General features: G+C 45.1%; 1 protein-coding gene across 1 annotated transcript; it reads left to right on the top strand.

The window, feature by feature from the left end:
* Positions 1 to 242: 242 nt before the first annotated feature.
* LOC137839943 (janus kinase and microtubule-interacting protein 3-like) lies at positions 243 to 2,282 on the top strand (the record flags this gene model as incomplete). The annotated part of the gene is made up of 11 exons (XM_068649760.1): positions 243 to 347; positions 462 to 545; positions 764 to 826; positions 913 to 1,011; positions 1,093 to 1,190; positions 1,272 to 1,326; positions 1,447 to 1,512; positions 1,574 to 1,642; positions 1,719 to 1,796; positions 1,853 to 2,086; positions 2,166 to 2,282. Coding segments are annotated over 11 exons (1,068 nt in total), but the record flags the coding sequence as incomplete, so codon positions are not given.
* Positions 2,283 to 26,153: the final 23,871 nt, after the last annotated feature.

Below are 26,153 nucleotides of genomic sequence, written 5' to 3'. Positions count from 1 at the left end.
TACGGCTACGACGAAGACGTGTTGGTGGACCCGGACGGATCGTCCTTGTCTTTTCACACCGACAGAACCCCCGACACGGAACCCGAAGAGGTAGCCCGCCATTTCTGCCAGCGTATTGGCACCAAACATTCCTCTTCAGCCTGGAATCGGACTCGTCTTTGCGTCGCGGGTGCTTTGTCGCCGGTCTGACTGATTCTGGTACTAGTGCTGTGTTGCATTGGTGTGTGCATGAAGAGGCGGAGCTTCGCTACCGCCAGCTGACGCAAGAATATCAAGCGCTGCAACGAGCCTACGCTCTGCTAGCCCAGACCAGCGAAGGGGACTACGACGCCGAGAAGGAGATCAAGGTGGCGCCCCTTCCCGCAACCCCCGGCCGGGTCGCAGCCTCCCCGTTCTCACCCAGCCTCGGGTGTTCTCTGGTCTGAAAGGAGGAGGAGGAGCCTCCCTCCTCCTCCTTTCAGACCAGAGAAAAGCTGATGGTAGAAATGGGTCACTATCAAAGCAGAGTAGCAGATCTGGAGTCAGCGCTGAAGCAACAAGGACAGGTAAGCTCATCAATGAGCACACCTTTTTCTCAGACAAAATAGCTACATTCTTCAGTCACTCATCCGTCTGGCATTACTGGACCAACCCCCCCCCCCCCCCCCCGAACGTGGCTGGGAAAATGCGGAGAAAAGCAAATGTCATTTTCCAGTCAACCAAAGAATTTGTGGATGAAAATGACACAACATTCCAAAGCTGTCCACGCGTTTGTCTCTTCTAGAATGTCAAGTGGGTGGAGGAGAAGCAGCTGCTGCGTCAGAGCAATCAGCAGTTGGCCGAAAAGGTGACGGAAAGAAAGGCGCTGGGCGGAGTCGCTTGGCGTCACACCTGTCGGGAAGCCCCGCAGATGAGGTCTGACTGTCTTTTCAGGTCAGGCGGATGGAGGCGGAAGAAGCGCGTCTGAAAGAGCACATCCAGGATATCCGAGACCAAAACGAACTGCTTGAGTTCCGCATCCTGGAGCTGGAGGTGGGAAGACTCGCACAAGCGTGTTGAGGCCAGAGATGTGACGGACGGACGGACGGACGGATGCATGCCTCTGCCTTTCAGGAGAGGGAGTGGCGCTCCCCCGTCTTGAAGTTTCTGCAAGTCCGTTTCCCAGACGGCCTCAGCCCTTTGCAGATCTACTGCGAGGCCGAGGGCGTGAGCGTACGTAAGGCGTCCCTCGCAACCCTAACCTTAACCCGAGGTCCCAGAACACCTTACATTGCTCCTTGCGCCTTTCCCCCGGACATCGTCATCAGTGATCTGATGAAGAAGCTGGACATCCTGGGCTATAACGCCGTAAGTGTATGTCGAACTCCTTATGTTCGCACTCCACGAGACTCGGCGGCTCAAATGTGACTTTTGGAAGGCTTTGCGCTGAAAGAAGCTTGTTGACGCTGTGCCTTTGGGCTCTTGCAGAATCTCACCAACGAGGAGCAGGTGGTCGTGATTCACGCCAGGACCCTTCTCACCCTAGCCGAGAAGGTAACGCGCACGTCCACGCACGCTCTCGCATTCTGCTTATGTGACAGCAGCCTTTCCTCAGTGGTTAGAATACATCAAAGTGACCAAGTCAGCACTTCAACAGAAGATGTTGGACATTGAAAGTGAGAAGGTAGACAGACACGCGACATCAGCCAAGGGGAACTCCGGCAATGTGCCCCAACAATTCTGACCTTGAGCTGTGCTAGGATATGTTCTGCAAGCAGAAGGGCTACCTGGATGAAGAGTTGGACTTCAGGAAGTGTTCCATGGACCAGGCTCATAAGGTAAGCCGCCCTCAAATCTCCCGCCGGACCACTGATGGACGAGGATTGCGGCCCAGAGGATCCTGGAGCTGGAGGCCATGTTGTACGAGGCGCTACCGCAGCGGGACTGCCCCGCCACGGACGGCGAAAAAGCCAGCCACGCTGGCGTGAATGACGTGCTGACGGCGGATCAGAGAGAAGAGCTTAGGAGCGCCGTGGACCAATGGAAGCGAGCCCTGATGTGCGAGTTGAGGGAGCGCGACGCTTGCATCCTCCAAGAGAGAATGGATCTGCTGCACAGCGCGCAACAGGTAAGGGCCCAAAGCCAGCCCGGCACTTACTTGCACGCTTACTGGCTTTTGAATGCCACTTTCCATTTGTCCGTCCTAGAGGAACAAAGAGCTGAAAGAATTCATCGAAGCTCAGAAGAGACAAATCAAACAATTGGAGGAGAAGTTTCTGTTTCTCTTTCTATTCTTCTCCTTGGCCTTCATTCTGTGGCCCTAACACCAGCTGGTGAGTGAGCTCCAGCGGCACCGCACTCGACACCTCCGATACACTGCCAGCCGGTCTCAGACGTTGGCAGACGCTCCGATGCCAACGTATACCCCCCGCCACGGTGACAGAGGCACCGCGTCACACCGGCGCTCATCCAATCAGAAGGCAGGAAAAGCAAATTCACATGCAGGGCACTTTTGAACCAGAAGAGAGCGCCACAAAAAACGGTTGTTGCCCCAAACGCGCACTAAAAAGGGTCAGAATAAGCCGGGGCCACCCGTCCAGCTGTTTCTTCAGGGGGGAAAAAAATTGGAGTCACCGGTGAGTACATTTTGCATTTAGCTCTGCTTTTCTGCTTCTGTCTTCAAGTGTGTGGCATCCTGCGATCAAAGATTCAGCCAACCCCAAAGCGGTTGACCTCAACGTCCCACCACCATGCCTACCAGAGCAGGTGACGTGATGCTTTGGACATCCTTCCGTCTCAGATGCCCAAAAGTACTCTTTGCCACATCTGCGGCAATACGGTGTCTTTTCAAAGGTGCAAATAAATCCAGCGTGGGCGGAACACGCACGTCTTCGGTTTTTCCCGCTTTGTTTGTGTGACAGCTGTTGTGAAAATTTTATACAAATAAAGTTGTATAGTACAGGTTTGGCCAAGTCGCAACTCCCGAACCGCATGCGGCTCTTTTATGTTCATATCAACATTTGTGTGTGTGTGTGTGTGTGTGTGTGTGTGTGGGGGGGGGGGGGGTTGTGCGTGTTGGCTTCACTTGAGTTCAATTTGGTATTTTGGTCAAAAGCGCATGTGGTGAAATTCCACAAAGTAGGATGGGCAAACACATTTCTTTAAACTATGAGTGTCAATCGGGCTCTCGAAATGGCAGGGAAAAGATGCACAGCAAAACGAAAATACGTAGATGAACACAGGACGTTTTAATCAGAGTGGGAAAGTTTCTATTTTTTGTTGAACGTGATGGCAAACCATTCTGCCTGATATGTCAGACCTCAGCGCATTTCAAAGATTCAAATCTTCAGCGCCATGCACTTCAGCTCACTCCATGCTAACATTGATCAGGCGTCGAACCCGCAACATCATGCTTAAGAGGTGGCCATGCTAACCAGTGCGCCATTATGTCAACGCATAATAACTGTAAGTCTACTGATCAAAACAGCGGTTACTATATGACGTCGCTACGTCGTGGTCACGTGACGCAGACAAGACGTCAATGGACGTGGGCAGAGTTAACTTGTTTAAAAGGGAGTGGGCAGAAGAAATATTTAATTTATTTAAATCTATTTTGAGTGCACACCATTATGCCAATGCATAACAACTGTAAATCTACTAAACAAAACAGCGGTTGCCGCAGATGTGGCAAAGAGTACTTTTGGGCATCTGAGACGGAAGGATGTCCAAAGCATCACGTCACCTGCTCTGGTAGGAATGGTGGCGGGACGTTGAGGTCAACCGCTTTGGGGTTGGCTGAATCTTTGGTCGCAGGATGCCACACACTTGAAGACAGAAGCAGAAAAGCAGAGCTAAATGCAAAATGTACTCACCGGTGACTCCAATTTTTTCCCCCCCTGAAGAAATGGATGGACGGGTGGCCCCGGCTGGCCGGTGGGACTCTTGTCATTCTGACCCTTTTTAGTGCGCGTTTGGGGCAACAACCGTTTTTTGTGGCGCTCTCTTCTGGTTCAAGAGTGCCCTGCATGTGAATTTGCCTTTCCTGCCTTCTGATTGGATGAGCGCCGGTGTGACGCGGTGCCTCTGTCACCGTGGCGGGGGGTATACGTCGGCATCGGAGCGTCTGCCAACGTCTGAGACCGGCTGGCAGTGTATTGGAGGTGTCGAGTGCGGTGCCGCTGGAGCTCACTCACCAGCTGGTGTTAGGGCCACAGAATGAAGGCCAAGGAGAAGACTAGAAAGAGAAACAGAAACTTCTCCTCCAATTGTTTGATTTGTCTCTTCTGAGCTTCGATGAATTCTTTCAGGTCTTTGTTCCTCTAGGACGGACAAATGGAAAGTAGCCTTCAAAAGCCAGTAAGCGTGCAAGTACGTGCCGGGCTGGCTTTGGGCCCTTACCTGTTGCGCGCTGTGCAGCAGATCCATTCTCTCTTGGAGGATGCAAGCGTCGCGCTCCCTCAACTCCCACATCAGGGCTCGCTTCCATTGGTCCACGGCGCTCCTAAGCTCTTGTCTCTGATCCGCCGTCAGCACGTCATTCACGCCAGCGTGGCTGGCTTTTTCGCCGTCCGTGGCGGGGCAGTCCCGCTGCGGTAGCGCCTCGTACAACATGGCCTCCAGCTCCATGATCCTCTGGGCCGCAATCCTCGTCCATCAGTGGTCCGGCGGGAGATTTGAGGGCGGCTTACCTTATGAGCCTGGTCAATGGAACGCTTCCTGAAGTCCAACTCTTCATCCAGGTAGCCCTTCTGGTTGCAGAACATATCCTAGCACAGCTCAAGGTCAGAATTGTTGGGGCACATTGCCCCGAGTTCCCCTTGGCTGATGTCGCGTGTCTGTCTACCTTCTCACTTTCAATGTCCAACATCTTCTGTTGAAGTGCTGACTTGGTCACTTTGATGTATTCTAACCACTGAGGAAAGGCTGCTGTCACATAAGCAGAATGCGAGAGTGTGCGCGTTACCTTCTCGGCTAGGGTGGGAAGGGTCCTGGCGTGAATCACGACCACCTGCTCCTCGTTGGTGAGATTCTGCAAGAGCCCAAAGGCACAGCGTCAACAAGCTTCTTTCAGCGCAAAGCCTTCCAAAAGTCACATTTGAGCCGCCGAGTCTCGTGGAGTGCGAACATAAGGAGTTCGACATACACTTACGGCGTTATCGCCCAGGATGTCCAGCTTCTTCATCAGATCACTGATGACGATGTCCTGGGGAAAGGCGCAAGGAGCAATGTAAGGTGTTCTGGGACCTCAGGTTAAGGTTAGGGTTGCGAGGGACGCCTTACGTACGCTCACGCCGTCGGCCTCGCAGTAGATCTGCAAAGGGCTGAGGCCGTATGGGAAACGGACTTGCAGAAACTTCAAGACGGGGGAGCGCCACTCCCTCTCCTGAAAGGCAGAGGCATGCATCCGTCCGTCCGTCCGTCCGTCCGTCCGTCACATCTCTGGCCTCAACACGCTTGTGCGAGTCTTCCCACCTCCAGCTCCAGGATGCGGAACTCAAGCAGTTCGTTTTGGTCTCGGATATCCTGGATGTGCTCTTTCAGACGCGCTTCTTCCGCCTCCATCCGCCTGACCTAAAAAGACAGTCAGACCTCATCTGCGGGGCTTCCGGACGGGTGTGACGCCAAGCGACTCCGCCCAGCGCCTTTCTTTCCGTCACCTTTTCGGCCAACTGCTGATTGCTCTGACGCAGCAGCTGCTTCTCCTCCACCCACTTGACATTCTAGAAGAGACAAACGCGTGGACAGCTTTGGAATGTTGTGTCATTTTCATCCACAAATTCTTTGGTTGACTGGAAAATGACATTTGCTTTTCTCCGCATTTTCCCAGCCACGTTCGGGGGGGGGGGTTGGTCCAGTAATGCCAGACGAATGAGTGACTGAAGAATGTAGCTATTTTGTCTGAGAAAAAGGTGTGCTCATTGATAAGCTTACCTGTCCTTGTTGCTTCAGCGCTGACTCCAGATCTGCTACTCTGCTTTGATAGTGACCCATTTATACTGTCATGTAACATGGGGGGAAGAGATGGTGCAAATGGTAAAATATGGATTGTTCACAGGAATAAATTGGCAGAGCTGAAATTCCAAATTTGTCCAAAAGATGGCGCCAGACCAAAACATGAGACCAAAAAAGGGGCCAAAATAAGCTAAGCAAGTTAAAATAGAAATAAAACAGGAACACGGTGTCGGATTGTGAGTCACGCATGGACGCACAAATGTGATTTTTACTTTTTGATTTCTTTGCTTGGCTAAAAATGTATTCTGTAACAGCTTAAAGCAATATTGTTAGTCAATTCGATCAAGGGACCCGTCACTATGAGAATAGTGGCGTGACATAAATTGTTTGGAGAAGCACAAATGTGATTTTTACTTCTTGATTTCTTTGCTTGGCTAAAAATTGATTCCCTCTTTCATGAACTGTGTTTTGCAATCGAATTGTTCTGGGATTGAATGATTTTATTAACACGGGTATCAGTGGGTGAAATTGTTCGGTTTCTGGAGTGATTAAGATTTGTAATTCTATTTCATGTTTCTTCAATAAATGTGTTGTGTATATTCATCTACTTTGTTGTGCGCTGATTTGTACTGAATGTACAATCGATGGTTCGGGGTTGATTTGACAATTTGATTAATGTGCGGGGGGTTATTATGGTATAACATAGGACCGTAATAAATAAAAGTAACATCAGACAATTTTAGAGAATTGAATAACTTTCGTAGTTATTTGAGACACGAGTGAATTTCAATCCGTTTGAAAGTTTGCTTCGTCTGAATAAATTAACGGAAGTGTTTGAATCGGATTATTGGTTTGGTGTAGAACTGAAAGTAATTTAATTATTTGAAGGGCGCAGGCCCGTTTCCCCTTTTGACGGGCCGCGTAAAAAGTAACTCCGAACATGTTAGAGAATTAAATAACTTTCGTAGATATTTAAGGGAAGAGTGAATTTCGTCAAAAGTGAATTCGTTTGAAAATTTACTTCCTCTAAATAAAATAACGACGATGGTTAAAATAGATCATTTGAGTTGGTGAAGGATAAAAGTATTTCGATTGTCCGTCGGGCGCGGCCCAGTTCTTAATTTTGTCGGGCCGCGTCAAAAGTTAAACAGGACACGATCGAAAAATAGACTTGCCTTCCAAATTAATTACTGGGCAAATCTAAATAGAGTAAGACATTTTTATTCGTTTTAAGAAAGTTGTTATTCTTTTTAAAGCAATCAAGTGGGGTGAAGCACTCCGACAGTTAAGTGCTAGATCTACATATAAGAAGTTAGAATTAATAACGTAAAGTGCATTAATTTTCTCCTTAAATGCTATTATTGTCACACTTTTATTAATTCGATTCTCTTTCGAATAAACAAGTTGGTCGGCTCGCTGCTTGAGCGACCAAGTAGAACGGACCCATATCAACATTTACTTCGGCAAAACTAGTGCTAGGGTGCGCTATACAAACGAATCCCTGAGGTCTTAACAAAGACATCTAAAAATATCCGTAACATAATAAGAACTTCAAACATTAGCGGGGAGCCATCAATACGATGCGGTCACTTCGAAGTCTTGCCTCGAATTGAGTTACTCGGCTCGAGCTTAGGGTGACTTGAGAGGGATTGGCGTCGTACAGAAATTAGATTGATTCCGGTGGAGTTAATTTAACTCGGGTGGTTAGATTACGGACGAATCTCCGAACCCGGCTAAGACAAACCCGTTACCGGGAAGCCGGGGGCACCTTATTGAAAGAGGTGCGTTTGACACTACCATCAGCTTTTCTCTGGTCTGAAAGGAGGAGGAGGGAGGCTCCTCCTCCTCCTTTCAGACCAGAGAACACCCGAGGCTGGGTGAGAACGGGGAGGCTGCGACCCGGCCGGGGGTTGCGGGAAGGGGCGCCACCTTGATCTCCTTCTCGGCGTCGTAGTCCCCTCCGCTGGTCTGGGCTAGCAGAGCGTAGGCTCGTTGCAGCGCTTGATATTCTTGCGTCAGCTGGCGGTAGCGAAGCTCCGCCTCCTCATGCACACACCAATGCAACACAGCACTAGTACCAGAATCAGTCAGACCGGCGACAAAGCACCCGCGACGCAAAGACGAGTCCGATTCCAGGCTGAAGAGGAATGTTTGGCGCCAATACGCTGGCAGAAATGGCGGGCTACCTCTTCGGGTTCCGTGTCGGGGGTTCTGTCGGTGTGAAAAGACAAGGACGATCCGTCCGAGTCCACCAACACGTCTTCGTCGTAGCCGTAAAATGTTTCGATGACCTGCGGGCGCGGAAGCAAACATCTCTCTGAACAAACTGAAGCGACACCTCACGATGAATCGACGAGAGGAACGATAGCGAGAAAAAGGCCATTTCATCTTGCGCAACACCAAGCAGCCGCAAACAAACAGACTCACCTTGCAGGACCTCACGCTTTGTTCCTCCTCAGAGATTCTCGACGTCGGTATCGTAGCAGCAAATCTCTCTCCTGTCGACACAAATAATCCGCCTTTGAGATTCTTTGGATGCAAAGGGAACGAACGGCTCCGGCGCAGAAACAAACGCGACTCACGATGACATTTCTGACATGAGGTCCTGTCTCCAGAGCCTGAAAAACCCGTCACCGGCGATGATTGGAGGGACGCTCGTCTTTTCCAAAAGTGACAACTACAGGGTGTGTCAGGGTTTTCCAGATTATCTTTATCGTATGATTATGTTGCTTTGACTTTGACTGCAACCTGTAATAAATAATATTATTTATCCCTTATTTATCCCTATCGCTTATCCCTTCCTACACAAAGTCGTAAAACATCCCTTGCTATGTTTTGACTAGAGGTCAAGGGCTTTCTCTATTCAATCCACTCTTACACCCACCCTGTTTCTCTTAATAAAAATGCTCGTGCAGGAGCCGAGAGTCAGACTCGACAACCAAACACTGAGGAAGGAAACACGAACTGAAACGGAAGGGATAACAAAATAAAACAGGAAGTAAAGTTACGACACCGACGAGACAGAAAACCGGAAAAATAAACGCGACCGCATGACAACCACTACACCATGGAAACTACACTACATGTATAGCCTTTTGAAGAGCTTGGCAAAATTTCAACAAAAGTGCGAATGGTTTTCACCCAGTCTCAAATCAGGTACCCTTTAGCGAAACTACCGTAATTTCCGGTGTATAAACTGCGACTTTTTTCCAAAATGTTGAACCCTGCGGCTTATAGTCAGGTGCGGCCTATATAAAAAAAAAAATTCGTGATTTTTGTGACGACTTGATCACTTTTACTCTTAACACAATTATATATAGTAAAAGCTACAAAACAAACTGACAGATGACTCGTTTTCAAATCAGATTAGTAAAAACTGGTCAAATATTTTTTAAAAAAGATATTATTAAAAGTGAAGACAATTTGCAATTCTAGTAATGACACACGAATTTGATGCACAATTTGTCTTCGTGGGCCACATAGAATGATGTGGCGGGCCGTACCTGCCCCCCGGGCCTTGAGTTTGACACCTGTGCTCTAAACCTTTTCTCTTACTCTGCCATGTGACTCAGAGATTACACAAAGCAGTGGCGCTGTTTGGACCATCTGCATTGTATTAAAACCCAATCAATCAGCATTTAAATTCAATTATGCTCACCAAAAACAAGTTGTAATGAATGTGAACTTTTAATGCATTTTATTCAGAAGGTTACTTTGAACCCTGAGGCTTAAATGGCGGCGCGGCGTACTTATGGATTTTTACGGCCTCCGGCCTCCAGGGGGCGCTCTCGCAGGAAGCAAGAGCGAGACGGGCGAAGAAGAGATAATGTGCCGAAGAAGACGTGCTGGTTTGTGTTCACAACATTTCGCGCATCACGCAGAACGCGATCAAGACGGACATTACTGAAAGGAAGCTTTTATACACAAACCGTCATTATGGGGGAAAAAAGAAATGCATATGATGCCGCTTTTAAGCTAAAGGCAGTCGATGTTGATGACATTGTGTTGCGGCACCCTTTTCTTTATTTCGTGGTCCCGTCTACTCGTGTCGCTCGCAAGTTTAATGTAATTTAGCGCTTCGTGCATGAATAAGATGAGCATGAACAGACCCTCATCATGGAAAATGCCAGAAGAAATGGATAAAAACGACTACGAAAGAGATATTGAGAAAGTGTGTGGCGAAGGATATCTAACGCTATTCCAATCGGAAATTGAGGAGGAAGACTTCGACGGTTTCAGTGCACAGGAGGAAGATGAAGACGATGAAGCTCTTTTTTTTACTTTTACTTTAACCAGCCCTGTTAGTGCTCTGCTACCGTGTTGCTGCTGTGTTACCGCCGCGTCTCAGTGACTTTTACCGGTATGTTTTATTTAATCAAACCCTATTAGTGCTGTGTTACTTCCGTGTTGCTGCGGTATTACTGCTGCGTCACAGGCAGTGTTTGGAAAGAAATGTTAAGGTATGTTATTAAAACTTTAAAAAAGCTTTCTGTGTCCAGTATTTCTTTGTTGATAACTCAGGTGCACACTTCCGTGTTGCTGCGATACTGCTGCTGCGTCACAGGCAATGTTTAGAAAGACATGTTAAAGCATGTTATTGAAACTTCAAAAAGGATTTCTGTGTACTGTCTTTCTTTGTAAAAAACTCGTGTGCACGTGCGGCTTATGTAAGAAAAAAAATAAATTTTCCCCGAATTTTAGCTGGTGCGGCTTATTCACCGGTGCAGCTTATACACCGGAAATTACGGTATTCAATATCGGCTTGGCAAATCGGGCTTCATCTCCCCGACGCGGAGTTTATTTCTTTGTATGAAAAAATAGTTTTTGCTGGCACACTTTTGAAAAGCAAATCAAAAAGTTCACAAGTGCCTGCTTTTTTCTTCACTCACTTTTGTTGAACTTTTGCCGGGCTTCTCAAAATGCTTTGGACGTCACAGCAGTTTCCATAGCGTAGTAGTCATCGTGTTCTTCTCAGCTGGAAACACCCCCTCTTTGAGACTGAGTGGAAACAACATTTTCTAAATATATTTGTCAGTGCTGTCTGCTTTGCAAAGTGTGCCAGGGACACTTCGGCAAACAGGAGCCAGAAGGTCTCTGAGTCAGCAACAGCCAGGTGTGCGACACTCCGCTACAATGGTCACCTGACCACATGTCGGACGAACCAGCCTCTAATCTGTGTTTGCATTTTTTTTTTTCCTTCAACTGTCAAGCCAACTCTTTACTTCTTGGCTTGGCTAGCTGATTGCAGACCCACTCCAGAGCTGCCTCCAGTTAATCCAACCAAGAAGACATTCAGTGAGTGCATCTTATCAGAGCCTCATGCAGCGCTTTAGCACAATCCTAGCTGCTACCTGGAGCTTTTGCAAAAATGCATGAAAATGGAAAAATATGTTTTTTTTTTTGTTTTTTGTGTTTTTTAAATATGGTTTTTAGATGGTAATCATGACACAAACATTCTTATTCTGTAGAAAATGTATGTAGTTGTGAATATATTAAAAATACTGAATATCAGAATGGCGCAAAATTGCGTCATACCAAGCGACACAGCACAGGCGAGTTGTAAACAAACAGGTGTTTGAGTGACGGGCCATGGATTCTAAAGGCAAAAAGAGAAAGATTGCTGATAAGAACAGAGGGTTTAAGAAAGAATGGACTCAACCATTTGCTTTCATTGCCAATGCTGAAGGATTGCCTGAATATTTGATTTGCAATGAGAAGTTGTCAAATATGACAAAAAGAGCAATTTGGAGTGACATTTTCAGCTAAAGCATGCTAAATTTGCTTCTGATCACCCAGTTGGAACTGAGAGGAAAGGTGCAATTTGAGGAACGAAAAAACTGTTTCAAGAAAAGGATTGCATCTCCAAACTCTACTACTGCTGCAAGTTTTGTTGCAGCCCGGTAGATAATAAAGCGCGGAATGTCATGCGGTCACGTTTATTTTCCGGATTTCTGTCTTGTCGGTGTCGTAACTTCACTTCCTGTTTTATTTTGTCATCCCTTCAGTTTCAGTTCGTGGTCCCTTCCTCTGTTTCTGTTGTCTTGTATTCCCTGATCCCAATTGTGTGCACCTGTGTGGTTGACGCTAATTGTCAGCACCTGTTTCCCAGCCCTTTTGTGTGTATTTAGTCCGTGTCTTCCCCTTGTCTTGTGCCAGTGTGTCTTGCCTCGTCCCGACCACCAGCGATTCCTTGCCGTCCTAAGTCCTAGTAAGATTCCTCTTTTCTGTCTCGCCACAGAGCGACGCTTTTTGTTAGTGCCTTGTTCTCCCTAGCTCTTTTTGTCTCGCCCGAGTGCGACGCCTACACTGCCATCATCCAGTCTGTCCTCTGCACCTCCATCACTGTCTGGTTTGGATCGGCCTACAAACAAGACAAGCACAGACTGCAACGGACAATAAGGACTGCAGAAAAGATAATTGGAATCAACCTCCCATCTATCCGAGACTTGTACCTGTCCAGGACCAGGAAACGTGCAAGTAACATCTCAACAGACCCTTCGCACCCAGGTTGCAGCCTGTTTGAACTACTCCCCTCCGGATGCCGTTATAGAGCTCTGTACACTAAAACCAGCAGACACAGAGACAGCTTCTTCCCCCAGGCTGTCGCTCTGATGAACTCACACCACTCTTAGAGTCTCAGAGTCATTACTGTGCAATAACATCCCGCTTTCCACACCTTTTTGTCTACACTGTTTGTACTATGTGTCCTCTCTGCATCCATTGCAGCCTGGTCATCCTAGAAGAGGGACCCTCCCATCTGTGGTCTCTTCTCAAGGTTTCTCATTTCCCCTAGCTGGAGTTTTGAGTTTTTCCTTGCCCTCTTGGGAGTTTAAGATCAGTTTAGGATCAGGGGATGTTTGAGAATATCTTTCATTTTTCACATGTCCTGAGTGTTGTTGTTAGTCACCTAAATGTTGAACAGAGGCTGTGATTTACCGAAGTCAAATTCCTTGTTTGGCACGCTCAAACATGGCGAATAAAAAACTCTTGAATCTTGAATCTTGAAGAAGAAATTGATACCACTAAAAGGCCAAACACGGGGGGAGGACATCTGCGAGGCTGTGCTGCAGTGTTTAAATGACAGCGATACACACTGGCCATCTGATTTCAGACCCTACAGACGGCACACCAAGTTTGAGAGGGTCGCAAAAGTTTGTGACCTTACGACAGAAAGCATTGGATCGAAATTTGTTTGCATTCCATTGCATAGGGCACCAAGAGGCGCTGTGTGCGTAAACATTCCCACCAGATTGTATGGAGGTAATGAACCTTGTCATCCAAATTGTGAAGAAAACAATCGCAAAAGCATTAAACCACCACCAGTTCCGTGAATTGCTAGATGAAGTTGAGAGCGAATATGCCGATCTCCTGCTGCTCAACAAAGTCTGCTGGGTATCCAGAGGCAACGTCTTGCGTCGCTTTGTTGCTTTGTATTTGTAGCCTACTTAATTATTTTAATAGTAGGCATACAGGTCATGTATTGACAGTCTATATTGCCTTATAAAAAGTTTTTAGATTTTTGCCGCTCTAGACAGGTATGTTTTTTTGGGGGGGGGTGGGTCAACATGGCTTTTTGAACATTTTGGGTTGCCGACCACTGGCCTAACACGTGAACGATCCCCAGTTTGAGACTGGGTGGAAAAAGCTTCTTCTACTATTTCTTGTCATTGTTGGTTCCTATGCAAAGTCCATGACACATTAAAACGATTTTGTGCTGCAATTATGTTGTGGTACCTGATTTGAGACTGGGTGAAAATTGGCTTCTTTCACTAATTCAGATGGAATCATGCTGAGTCTGATACATTCCATTTGGTAGTTCTTAGCCATGTCTAAATTCAAAGTCAAAAGTCAAAGTCTGCTTTATTGTCAATTTCTTCATATGTCAAGACACACAAAGAGATCGAAATTACGTTCCCACTATCCCACGGTGACAAGACATAGTACACAATATACATACAAGTAAACAATGAATAAATAAGAGTGATGATGTCATGCTGTCATGTGTCGTCCTGGTCACTTCCTGTTTTATTGTGTAATTTTCCTCTCGTTCCAGTCGGTGTGTCCTTCCCCTGTGCGTCCGGTCACGTGACTCCCTGATTCCAAGTGTGTGCACCTGCGCCAATGACCAACTGTCTTCACTTGTGTTCCCCTCCTGTGTCCATATAACCCGCGCCTTTCCCTGTGTCCAGTGCCAGTGCGTCTTGCCTTGCTCAGAACACTAGTGATCACGAAACCCTCGAGTTCCACGTAGAAGCCTTCTTTGAACGACTTTGATCACCTATGTTAACTTGGTTACATAGTTATCTTCGTTATAGTCTTTCCCTCGGTTCGAGGCGCTTTGATTTCCCCTTTTTCTCTCTCGGTTCGAGGCGCCTTAGTTTCCCCCTTTTTTCCCTCATATTGAGGCGCTTTTTGTTACTACTGCCATTGGAGAAAATAAACACATCTTTGGACTTTGGAAACTCTGCATTCGAGTCCTCTCCCTGCTCCGCGCCTGACAGATAAATAAATGATAAATAAGCAAATAATATAATAAATACGAGGAGCAAAAATGGAGCAAGTGTGCATACAGCAGACAGTCAGAATATAGCGCAAAAATACAGGACGCTACGCAGAAGGGGGGAGAGAGTTCAGGATCCTAACGGCCTGAAGTATGAAGCTGTTGGTGAGTCTGGTGGTGCGGGAGCGCAGGCTCCTGTACCTCTTCCCAGAGGGCAGAAGATCAAACAATGAGTGAACGGGGTGACTCACACCACTCACAATCGTGGTTGCCTTGCGGGTGAGATGGGAGGTGTAAATGTCCTTCAGGGAGGGGAATGAAGCACCATTAATCTTACCAGCCGTGTTCACTATGTGCTGCACGGCCTTCATGTTGTATTCAGTGTAGCTACCACCCGAAACATCACGTGTCACACAAATGCAGCCTGTAAATGATGCGCATGTGACATTGGCCTGTCGAAAATGGCAGAGAACGGGAGACAGCTGTGTTTCAAAGTAGGCCTCATTCGATAGTTGAATCCGAGACCTCTCCTACCCTAAGCGAGAATCATGCCCCTCGACCAACGAGCCCTGTATCAAATTAGCTGACGCCGTTACATTCCGATTGGTAGCGAATATGACATTGACCTGAGGACTGCATTTCGGTGATTAACGAATTTTGATAAATATCATGGCGTGGGTTTTCTCCGGGCACTCCGGTTTCCTCCCACATTCCAAAAACATGCTTGGTAGGCCGATTGAAGACTCCAAATTGTCCCTAGGTGTGAGTGTGAGTGCGATTGGTTGTCTGTCTCTGTGTGCCCTGCGATTGGCTGGCAACCAGTTCAGGGTGTCCCCCGCCTACTGCCTGATGACGGCTGGGATAGGCTCCAGCACGCCCGCGACCCCCGTGGGGACTAAGCGGTTCAGAAAATGGATGGATGGATCATGGCCAGTTTGCGCGTATTCTTTCAGGGTCATAATTGTATGTCTACCGCTGCCTCGTGGCAGCCAGGCCTAAAAAAAGATGAAATAAAGTGGATATTAAAACATAGGTGGACGTAATGTCTGGAAGCTTGTGTTTAACAGAAGACTGTTTGGCAACAATGAACAATGGACAAATTCAGCAAGGTAATTTAATTAGGCCGTGACCCAGATTTGTTCCGGGGATGCTGCGGCCACAACGCTACACGATCATGCAATAGCATACAATGAGTTTAGGGTCTTTTTTTAGGATCTGCAGCCAGGACACCCAGGCATAAAATGAAAGAATGTTGATGTTAAAATGTTGGTGGAACTATCAGACTTCCAAAGACTTGAGATGAGACAACATTGGAAAAACTTGACAGTGTCCTTAAGTCACTTCAATGCATAAGTTTCAAGTGCACATAGCTAATGTTGACCAAAATGTGCCATATAAGGTAGCGAGGAATTGAAACTAGAATCTTCTGTTCCGTAGTCAGATGCATTATCCATTGTGTCCATTGCCCAGGAATAGGTTGTACCTTCCAAGCTTGTGTGTAATACTTTTGCAAACATGATTCAACCGGAGTTGCTGGGGCCGCAACGCAGAGTACTTATCACTATACGATCATGGCTTATATGCGGAAGCATAAAATGAGTTCAAAACCTTTAGGATCTTCAACCAGGACACCTAGGCAGACCATGAAAGAATGTTGATGTCAAAATGTTGGTGGAATTATCCAACTGCGCAGATCCGATAATCCCAAAGATTTGGGGTGAGACAACATTGAAAAAACGTTTTTCTTTGTTGACAGTGTCACTTCTTTTGTGGCTTACCTCTTCATCATTTCACATCTAAAGTATCGTATCATATTACCTTGCGGGTTATACCACACCGTACATACCATATCATGTCGCCCATACAACTCATGCATGAGATGCAGTGGCTGAGATATTCAGGCGATGTGTTGCTACCCGATTGTGGTCTCCACTCATCATTTCATATCACATCCTCGCCGGATTTTCAATATCTTCACATCGAAAGTATCTTGGCACAACGTACATAATGTGATGTGTCAACACAAATTGTCCAAGAAGAGGCGGCCGAGAGTTTAAGGTGATGGATTGATAATCCGCTGTGCTCTGCACGCATGGATTCCCATCCTCGTCGAAGGGTGGTTTTGAATCTGGAATCTGGCTTGTATTTGACTCTACATAATAATATTTATATGCTCTTTGGCGGCTTGGTGGTACACTGGTTAGCACGTCCACTTCACAGTTAGGAAAGTGCGGGTTCGATTCCACCAACAGCTGTTGCATGTTGTTGATGATGTCTGTTGCTGGGTCAGGAAAACTAAGATGTGGAGTAACGGTTTGTTCTTTATTGGCAAGATCTTGGGATTGTTTAATGGCGGTCAATGCACACGGCACTTCAGCAGATGTAACAACATCCCCCATCTCCAGGTCAAGCTATTATACTGTCCGGAAAAGGCGGGAAAGCGTCACCTGACTATTTTGTATCTATGTTTATGAGAGTCACTGTCCTGTGTGTGTGTGTGTGTGTGTGTGTGTGTGTGTGTGCGTGCGTGCGTGCGTGTGTGTGTGTGTGTGCGCGCGCGCGCGTGCGTGCGTGCGTGCGTGCGTGCGCGCGCGTGCGTGCACGCGTGTGTGTAAGTGTGAGTACGTGTGTGTGTGTCTATTCCATGGTGTAATGGTTAGCACTCTGGACTCTGAATCCAGTGATCCGAGTTTTAAGTTTCAGTGGTACCTCAAATAATTGGTCAAATAGTATTTGATAAAGTAATCACATGTTCTCCGAGTTACAATGTCAACTGGTGGAACTTACTTTAGATCTTGGATGGTTCGAAAGCTAATGCTCTTCTAGATTACCGTATAATGTTGGCATGGTGTGATTGTGAGCACTCTGAATCTAGCAATACAAGCTCAGGTCTTGGTGGAACTTACAATTTGTAGTCATTTGTCTGGAACAAAAATTTGGAAATTCCAATCCAGTACATTGTGTACAGCACTATGAGTGTGTAATCACTGCTTCCACTAATTTTGTCAGTTTAGTAAAATGAGCGCCTTAGAGAGTGCATTGTGCTTAGAAAAATGATGCCCCTCCTTCTGTCACTGCCAGGGTTCCATAGTGTAATGGTAAGTACTCTGGACACTGAATCCAGCATTCTGAGTTCAAGTCTTGGTGGGACCTCAAATATATTGTCATATAGCTGGGTAGAAATTGTGAAATGGTTGCTTGTGTGCTGCCCCATGAAAGCCTATGCTTCTATACACCTGAGGGTTCCTTGAACACTCAACTCTGAAACCAGTGATCCCAGCTCAAGTCTCGGTTGGACCTCAACCCTTTGGTCATATACGGTCATATGCAAAAGTTTCATTCGTATGCAAAATCAATTTCAAGATTTTCCTTTATAAATCATTGGCTGTTCAGATCAGCAATATCAGTTAAATATATCATATAACGGACAGAGACAAAGATATTTGAAAAGTGAAATGAAGTTCATGGGAGTTACAGATTTGTCAAGAAGAATGGTCCAATATACCTTCAACCAGAATCCACACTCACATTAGAAGCAGCTATAGAAGCTTTAGGAAGTATCTAGAGCAGTGGTTCTTAACCTTGTTGGCGGTACCAAACCCCAGCAGTTTCATATGCGCATTCACCAAACCCCTCTTTAGTGATTTTTTTTTTTTTTTTTCAAGACAGAGATGTTTTTACTGGTGCACAAAATGAGCCGTGCATAAACATCACCTTGTTCAAAGAATAAAACAAACACAATGCATGAATTCACAACAAATGACATACCAGCAAATCAGTGTGACTTCTGCTTTTGCCTTTGCGAGACCAGTTCAGATATGTGGATATATAAATCAAGTGTGTTCGGACCTCTGCAGTGGAGGCTCTGTCGAACCCCTGAAAACCACTCACCGAACCCCCAGGGTTTGACCGAACCCAGGTTAAGAACCACTGGTCTAGAGGCTGTTATTTCTGCAAAAGGAGGATCTACTAAATTTATGTACCTGCCTACCTTTGTTGAAATAATGATTGCACACTGTCTGCAAATCCAATAAACTTCTTTTCACTTCTCAAATATCACTGTCGCCATCCACCGTGTATGGATTCGGGCTAGCCCCCAAGATTAAATTGGGCTAGTTGATCAACAGCAATGTTTTAAAGAAGGGTTCGTCTGGGAGTTGAACCCAGGACCTCCCACACCCAAAGCGAGAATCATACCCTTAGACCAACGAACAAGAATGAGGGCTTGCGGACCATGTTACATTCCGTGTAACGTTGGCCTGTCAAACGCTCCACATAATGATAGACAACAGTGTTTGCAAGAGGAGCTTGTCCGGGAGCTAAACCCAGGCAATCATGCACCCAAAGCAAGAATCATGCAAGAATCATTCCCCTGTACCAATGAGCCCCATAGTCGACCAGCTGACCCCGTTACATTCCGATTGGTAGCCCATGTGACATGGACCTGAAGACTGAATGTCAGTGATTAATGGAATAAATGGAATCTGGTTGGCCTAATGCTCCTAATTCCCTAACTTCAAGCCCTAACGCTAACTCTAAAACCCTAATAATAACCAAACCCTAATAATTAACCCCTAACCTGCTAACTCGCTAACGGTAACCCCCTCACATTTAACCCTAACCTTCAATGCTCCCCCTAAAGGTAGTGCCCTCTAAACTTGAAGGCAGGCATATATGAACCAGACCAGCAGATTGTCCCATTTCAGTACTGTTTTAGAAACCTTTACAGATGGTTAAAATCCACATAATAGGTATATGCGCATGTGTTCCGTGAGCGTTCTCCTTTCTGTCCCCTCCCTTTCCTTTCTTCCGCCAAGCAGTGCATCTTGCCCCAACACAGGGCATGTTCCTCGTTAGTATCGTGAATAGTATCTCTGCTTGTTGCGTGAAAGACCGGGGTTCGCTTTTCAACCCAAGTGCGTTAACCTATGTTTGCAGCAGAGTTATTATATAGCTGCATTGGTTGTGCGTGCGTCTGAACTTGAGTGACCTTTAAGTTTTTCAAATTGAACTGAAACGTTCATCTGTAGCCACCTTCTACTAAATCAGTGGTCCCCAACCTCTTTTGTGCCACGGACCGGTTACGTGTCAGAAATATTTTCGTGGACTGGCCTTTATATAAATAAATAACACATTTATACACCGTATGTTTCGGACTATAAGTCGAGGTTTTTTTTCATACTTTGGGTGGGGGGGCGACTTTTACTCAGGAGCGACTTATATGTGAATTTTTTCACAAATTTTTACTTTATCATTAACACTTTACTTATTTACTAGTATAGTTGATCACTTCACATGTTATTTTCACTTTTTAACCGCATGAGGGGGCACTATGGCTGTGGAATAATTGGAGCCTCACTGACAATGAGTTCCATTTACTGACTTCCGAAGTCGGGAGATTTAGTGATTTGGAGTTATACAGATTATTCGATAAACTTGTTATTTATTTTATAGTTATTTGATATGTAGTTTATTTAGAGTAGCAACGTGTATGTTGTTAGACTTCAGTAGTTTCCGATTTTTTAGGGAGGCCGTGAAGGCAGCAGGGCGTGGGGGGGGCGGAAAGAGCGATCCTGGGCGCTTGCGTGTGTTGGCTCACATGTTGCGCTCTTGATTTGTGAAATAAAGAGCCGGCCTGTTACCAAACCCACGTCTTGCCTGGTACTTCTGTAACGCTACGATATAGTTATATATGTAGATCTGTGGAATAATTGGAGCCGCCAACTGAAAATGAGGCTGACATCAGCGCCGCACGTAGGTCCGGAATCGACAGCTGTTTATTTTGGGGGTTTTTTTACACATAGGATGAATATTCCGGTGGATTTAATGATTTGGAGTGACACGGATGGTTTGTTAAAATTGATGTTTATATTACATTTATTTGATATATCTAGTCTGACGTCCGTGGCACACGTATTCTTTCCGGCGTCAATTTTTTTTCTTTTTTTTTTTCTCAAGTGACACGGAAGACGAAGATTCTGATGGATTTATTGATTTGGAGTGACATGCATGGTTCGATAAAATAGTTGTTTATATTTTTGTTATTTCATACATAGTTTATATATTGTTATATGGGCCTGTAGCAAAATTTGAACTGCAACGCGCCGCTGACATCGGACTTGTTGACTTGACTTAAATCACTGACATTCAGTCTTCAGGTCCATGTCACATGGGCTACCAATCGGAATATAATGGGGTCAGCTGGTCTAGTATGGGGCTCATTGGTGCAGGGGAATGATTCTTGCCTAGGGTTCTTTGATTACCCGGGTAAAACTCCCGGACGGACTCTTCTTTGAAACACTGTTGTCTATCGTTGTATGGAGTGTTTGACAGGCCAATGTTACACAGAATGTAACATGGTCTGCAAGCTTTCTTTGAGGCTCGTTGGTCTAGGGCATGGGTGTCAAACTCATTTTTGTCGCGGGCCACATTGTAGTCAAAGTTTCCCTCGACGGGCCATTATGACTGTCAACCCAAATAAATAAACGCCTCATATTATATACAGTATAAGCTACAAAACAAACTGACAAATAATTGCTTTTTCAAATCAGACTCGTGGAAACTTTTCACATATTTCAAAAATAATTTTAAGAAGATTCTTAAAAGTTCCGACAATTTGCAATGTTAGTATGACATAGATTTAATGCACAATTTGTCGTTGCGGGCCACAGAAAATGATACGGTGGGCCATAACTGGCCCCCGGGCCTCGAGTTTGACACCAGTGGTCTAGGGGTATGAATCTTGCTTTGGGTGTGAGAGGTCTGGGGTTTAACTCCCAGATGATCCCTTCGTTAAAACATTGCTGTTGATCAACTAGCCCCATTTCATCTGAGGTGCATGTCACATGGGCTGTCAATTGAAACGAAACGGGTTGTGTTCATTTACCTTGGGTCTCTTGAATCTGTTGTTTCGATTCTCATCACTTGAATCTGCTGTTAGGGTTTTCCAGGTTATCTTTATCATAGGATTATGTTGGAATGTAGACTGTAATGATTAAATCAATCCTGTCTGGCCCTCACAATGTAATAATTAAATCAATCACGTCTGGCCCTCACAATGCAGAGTCTGTTTCCCACAATAGTGTAAAACACCCCCTGCTCTGATCTTCAGGGGTTCACCAAACCTGTCCACTCCCACCCCCACTCTGTTCCTCCTAATAAATATGCCCTTGCAGGGAGGAGACTTTTAGACTTCATTCCTGTAGCGAGTGAACTCTCCACCTGCAGGTGTCTAAAAGAACTTGCCTGTCTCCTTGTGGTTCTTGCAAAATAAGTTGGAGTAAGCAAATCTCTAACATTTTGGTGCCGAAACCCGGGACCCTCATACCCATCATCTGGCTGACGGAGGACGACGCGCTGTACACCGTCGACGGGCCAGCGTCCACTAGCCGGACCTGGTAAAGAAAGACCTGGGAAGCAAATTTTTCGCTGGGCCAGCATCTTAGGTCTGCCTTCGTCTGACAGAGGTGGATTGACGGGACCCGGCAGTGCAACGAACCAGGGGACAAGTAAGTTAAAGGCTTGAAATTGTGTTGTGTTGTTAAACGCGTAACACATAGAGGTGCACGGGAGATAGCTTGGGTTCAAGTCCCAGTGGAAGAAACAGGCTAAGAAAGGCAGAGCTTCTTTTTCGTTCATCGAAGAAGTGTGTAGACTCTTCTTTGTCTGTTTTTCCGAGCTGAGGGATCTGGCTTGGGTTAAAGTCCCAGTGGAAGGAACGTGCTAAGAAACACGGAGCTTCTTTTTTGTTAATCAAAGAAGGGCGTAGATTTTTCTTTGTATGTTTTTCCAAGCCAAAGAATAGCTTGGGTTCAAGTCCCAGTGGAAGAAACGGGCTAAGAAAAACAGAGCTTCTTTTTCTTAATTGAAGAAGGGCGTAGATTTTTTCTTTTGTCCGTTTTTCCAAAGCTGTTTGGGAGGGTTTTACACCCATCCCTGGATAGGCCTAAAAAAGCGCTGGAGTTTGTGTGATTGAGTGTGTGACTGGTAGGATAAATTGACTAAGAAGCAGTTCTAGCGTTGATCCATGGCAATAAAACAGGCTAGTAATTTGTTGAAAGGTCAATTTAAACCTGCATTGAGGATCCTCAAAGAAAAAAAAATTGAAAAAAAAAAAAATTGTAAAACCTTAAGCTACTAAAATTAAGATGGGAAATAAAAACGGTAAATCTCTACCTCTTGACGGAGATGAGAAGTACATGGCGAGTAGATTTCTTAATTGCATGCAATATATGCCGAAGTGGAAGAAAAAGTATGGAGTAGAAGGGAAGTTGAGAGTTGAAGTGTGGAAGATAGTAGTTGATGTTTTAGAAGAGAGTGTGGATAAAAAGAAAAATGGACTGAAAAAGAAAACAAAAGAAAGATAATTGGATTGTGCTAAAGTGTGGTTGAAAGCTTCACAAGAGAGAAAAGAACAAATCCAAAAGACAAAAGATAGAAAGATGAAAGGTGATGAGGCTGAGACTATGTTTGTCAGGCCGGAAGACAATGAGGCCGGAGTGCGCAGGCGCACTGCCGCGGCCACGGCTCCCGCCGACGCTGAAGGCGCAGCTCGAGCAGAGGAGCAAGAGGGGCCTTCCGCTCGTACACAAAACTTGTATCCAAGCTTAACAAACCTGCAGCCCCCCCCATATAACAACAAAAGAAGTCAGGGTCACATTACTAGAAGTCCTGTACAAACAAGAAGTTTGACCACTGCTGCTAGATTTTCTCAAAATTTGGACAAGGTTGATGTGTGCCCAATGATACAGGTGCCAAACCCTAATGTAGGGGAAGGCCAACTCCCACATACATATGTTTTCCGGCCATGGACTTTGGAAGAGGCAAGAAAAGCTGTTGAAGGGGTTACCCCTGTTGCTGAAGACCCAGCTATATGGGCAGAGGACATGGCTGGAATTATACATTCCTATAGACTGAATGGACATGAGGCAGGAGAAGCTGCAATGTCCTCCTTGGGAAAAGACTGGGCAAAGGTTAGGGGAAATTATACAGGTAGAAATAATCAAGGGCCTTTTCCCTATCCCGTTGAGGGAAATCAATTGGGAGGGGAGTATGCAGCACAATGGAATGGTCTTGTGCAAAGAGTGCGAACTATATTTCAAAGACGAGCGAATTATGGTCATTTGGCAGGAATAAAACAGAAGCTTGGCGAAGATACTGATGATTTTCGTTTGAGATTTGAAAAAGAATTCAGGGTGCATAGTGGCATCCCATTCAATGATACAGCTGAGAGTGCTTATCAACAACAGCTTAAAAATGCGCTCCTCACTAATTTCCGCCCTGAAATAGGCAACTGGGTGAGGAAACATTTGGTGGAAGTGGATGTTGCAAGTGTGACAACAACTATGCAATGGGCCAGACATGCTGAAAAAGTGATCAAAAAAGGCAAAAGTTCTGATGTATTTCATCTAGATAATGATGATGATGAACTAGATGAAGATACAACAGTCTTCTTCCAAGGGTCCCAGGAGGTTAGAGGGAGAGGTAGAGGCCAACAAGGTCGCAGGCCGCCATATAATTCAAAACCCCCACGAGATTCTGACAACTGTTGGAACTGTGGGAGACGAGGACACTTCGCACGAGAGTGTCGTTTTGCAAAACAATATCAATCAAAGGGTAGAGGAAATAGCAGAGGAGAAGCCAAATTTTTAGCATGACAAGCTTCCTCCTCTTTGACCGCTTATGCTCATACAGAGAAAGAAAGAATAGATGCCCATATGACAGCAAAACATGTCATTGTCAGATTATTAGAATTTTTTTTAGATTTTTAGAAGTCCTGTCCATCCAAGAAGTATGACAATGCTGTTTGTATGCCCAAATTACAAATGACTAGAGCTCAAATTGTGTTACACTGAAGTTAAAATATGCAAATCAAGTGGTAAAGAAATGCAACTTGCTTCTAGAAGATAAATAAATAAAATTAGAATGTGCTGTCCTCGTGTGCATGGGAGGGACCAGCTCATGATCGACCACAGGAAATGGCCAGCCTGTGACGAATCATTGTTGCTGGGAACTACCTTTTGCATGCGAGAGCTGTGCATGTGTGTGCGTATATGTTAAAATGATGAACATTGGCTAAAGTTTTAGTATAAAAAAAAAATTGCTAGACTGTGGTCTATCCAATTTGCACCGCAGAACAGAAATGATTTTGAAAGATAAAAATGAGAGGAAAAAGAAATCTGTTTGCAAGCAGAAACTAATCCACACTAGTCGAGCCCACATGAGAAATTCGAAAAAAAAAAAAAATGACAGAACATGCTTTCAGGAATTGGAAGAAGCTAAATTGTGAATTTAAGATTTTGCAATGCTACATTTAATAGGAATAATTGATTGGTTGTGTTATAAGATTATACAAAATTCTAAATGCAAGCTAAATCTGAGAGATTGGGTTCTTCAAATTTAAAAACAAAGAAAAAATTCAGATTAATTTGCCAGTTGGTTGTTATAGTTAAGTTTTTTTGAATTGGTGGATTGTTCTACCAGGAAACCTGAGTTGAAAATGATATATGAATGTTGTGTGGTGAGCTTGGATGAATTGGGACCAATGTAATAGAAAGACTCCTTTTTGGAGACTGCGTGTGAGATGCAAATGAACATTGATGAATGATAGCCTGAATGAAAAGAAATTACAGGTTGAATGTTAGAAAGAAACACGTAGCTTTTGGATTGATAATTAACTAGAAAAAAACTGGAGAACCAGTAACACATGTAGAAGATGTGTGAACTGAGAAATTGAGAAGCGTTTTGGAAAGAAAGTCAAATTAAATGATGATGGAATCGTATGTAGTAAAGAACGCATTCTCCCAAAAAGTTTGTCAAGGTGTGAGGCATGGGCGTTGCCAAGCCTCAAAAGGGGGGGGAGCGAGTAGGACAGATAGTGGAAGATAGTAATAAGACAACACTTTATGATGAATTTTCGAATACATTTGGTGTTATATTGTGGTAATTTTTTTGTTCTGGTGTAGATAGTTTAGCAACACGAGAGATTTAGAGGTTCAAAAGAAAGACAGTTAAAAGAAAACATTTTTGATTTGGACAATTGCAGGCTAACAGGAACATGAGAAAGATAAGAACTACGAGGTGGGATCCAATTTCATTGGGGAGATTGAGAATTCACAGCACCATACTCTAAGTCACATTTTTGAGCAAGCATGACAATAACATGTGAGAGGTCAAGACATACAGATCAGGGCTTGATGTGGAAAGCAGACCTCGATGAGTTGATTTTCAATAATGATACAGAAGACAACATACTGTCTGATTAAATTGGAACTATAGATAAAATGTAGCTCAAAAAAATAGGATGAGTTGCAGGATTTACGATATAAAAACGAGACCTCTGTTATTAGAAGAATTTGAAGTTTGGTAAACAAACATTACCAGCAAATTGATGGAAGCAGCTACATTTGGAGATAGTCTTACAAGTGTTCAAACCAGCCTGTCATTCTCAGTGTCAGGGCCCCTGAAACCCAATCCGAGTCTTCGCCTGCAGCCGTGAACAACTACAAAATGGTGCCTGGCTCTGAAGCACCTTTGACCTTTGGCGAAGGACAAGAAAAGACTGCTGTTGTGCTTGGAGGAGGACAAGTACACTCTGGAGGAAATACAACATCCTCGGGGACGAGAAAAGACAGTGAAAAGCGGAGGAACTCACAATGATGAAAATTGACTCATTTGAACAATGGACTCATTCAAGAGTGATGGATGGGGTCGCTCTGAAGCAACAACAAAAGAACACCAACTT

The sequence above is a fragment of the Syngnathus scovelli genome, unplaced genomic scaffold (genome assembly GCF_024217435.2).
Source record: "Syngnathus scovelli strain Florida unplaced genomic scaffold, RoL_Ssco_1.2 HiC_scaffold_28, whole genome shotgun sequence".
In the NCBI taxonomy this organism is placed as follows: domain Eukaryota; kingdom Metazoa; phylum Chordata; class Actinopteri; order Syngnathiformes; family Syngnathidae; genus Syngnathus; species Syngnathus scovelli.
Note: the sequence above shows the minus strand (reverse complement) of the source record. Positions and strands in the feature narration are given on the sequence as shown.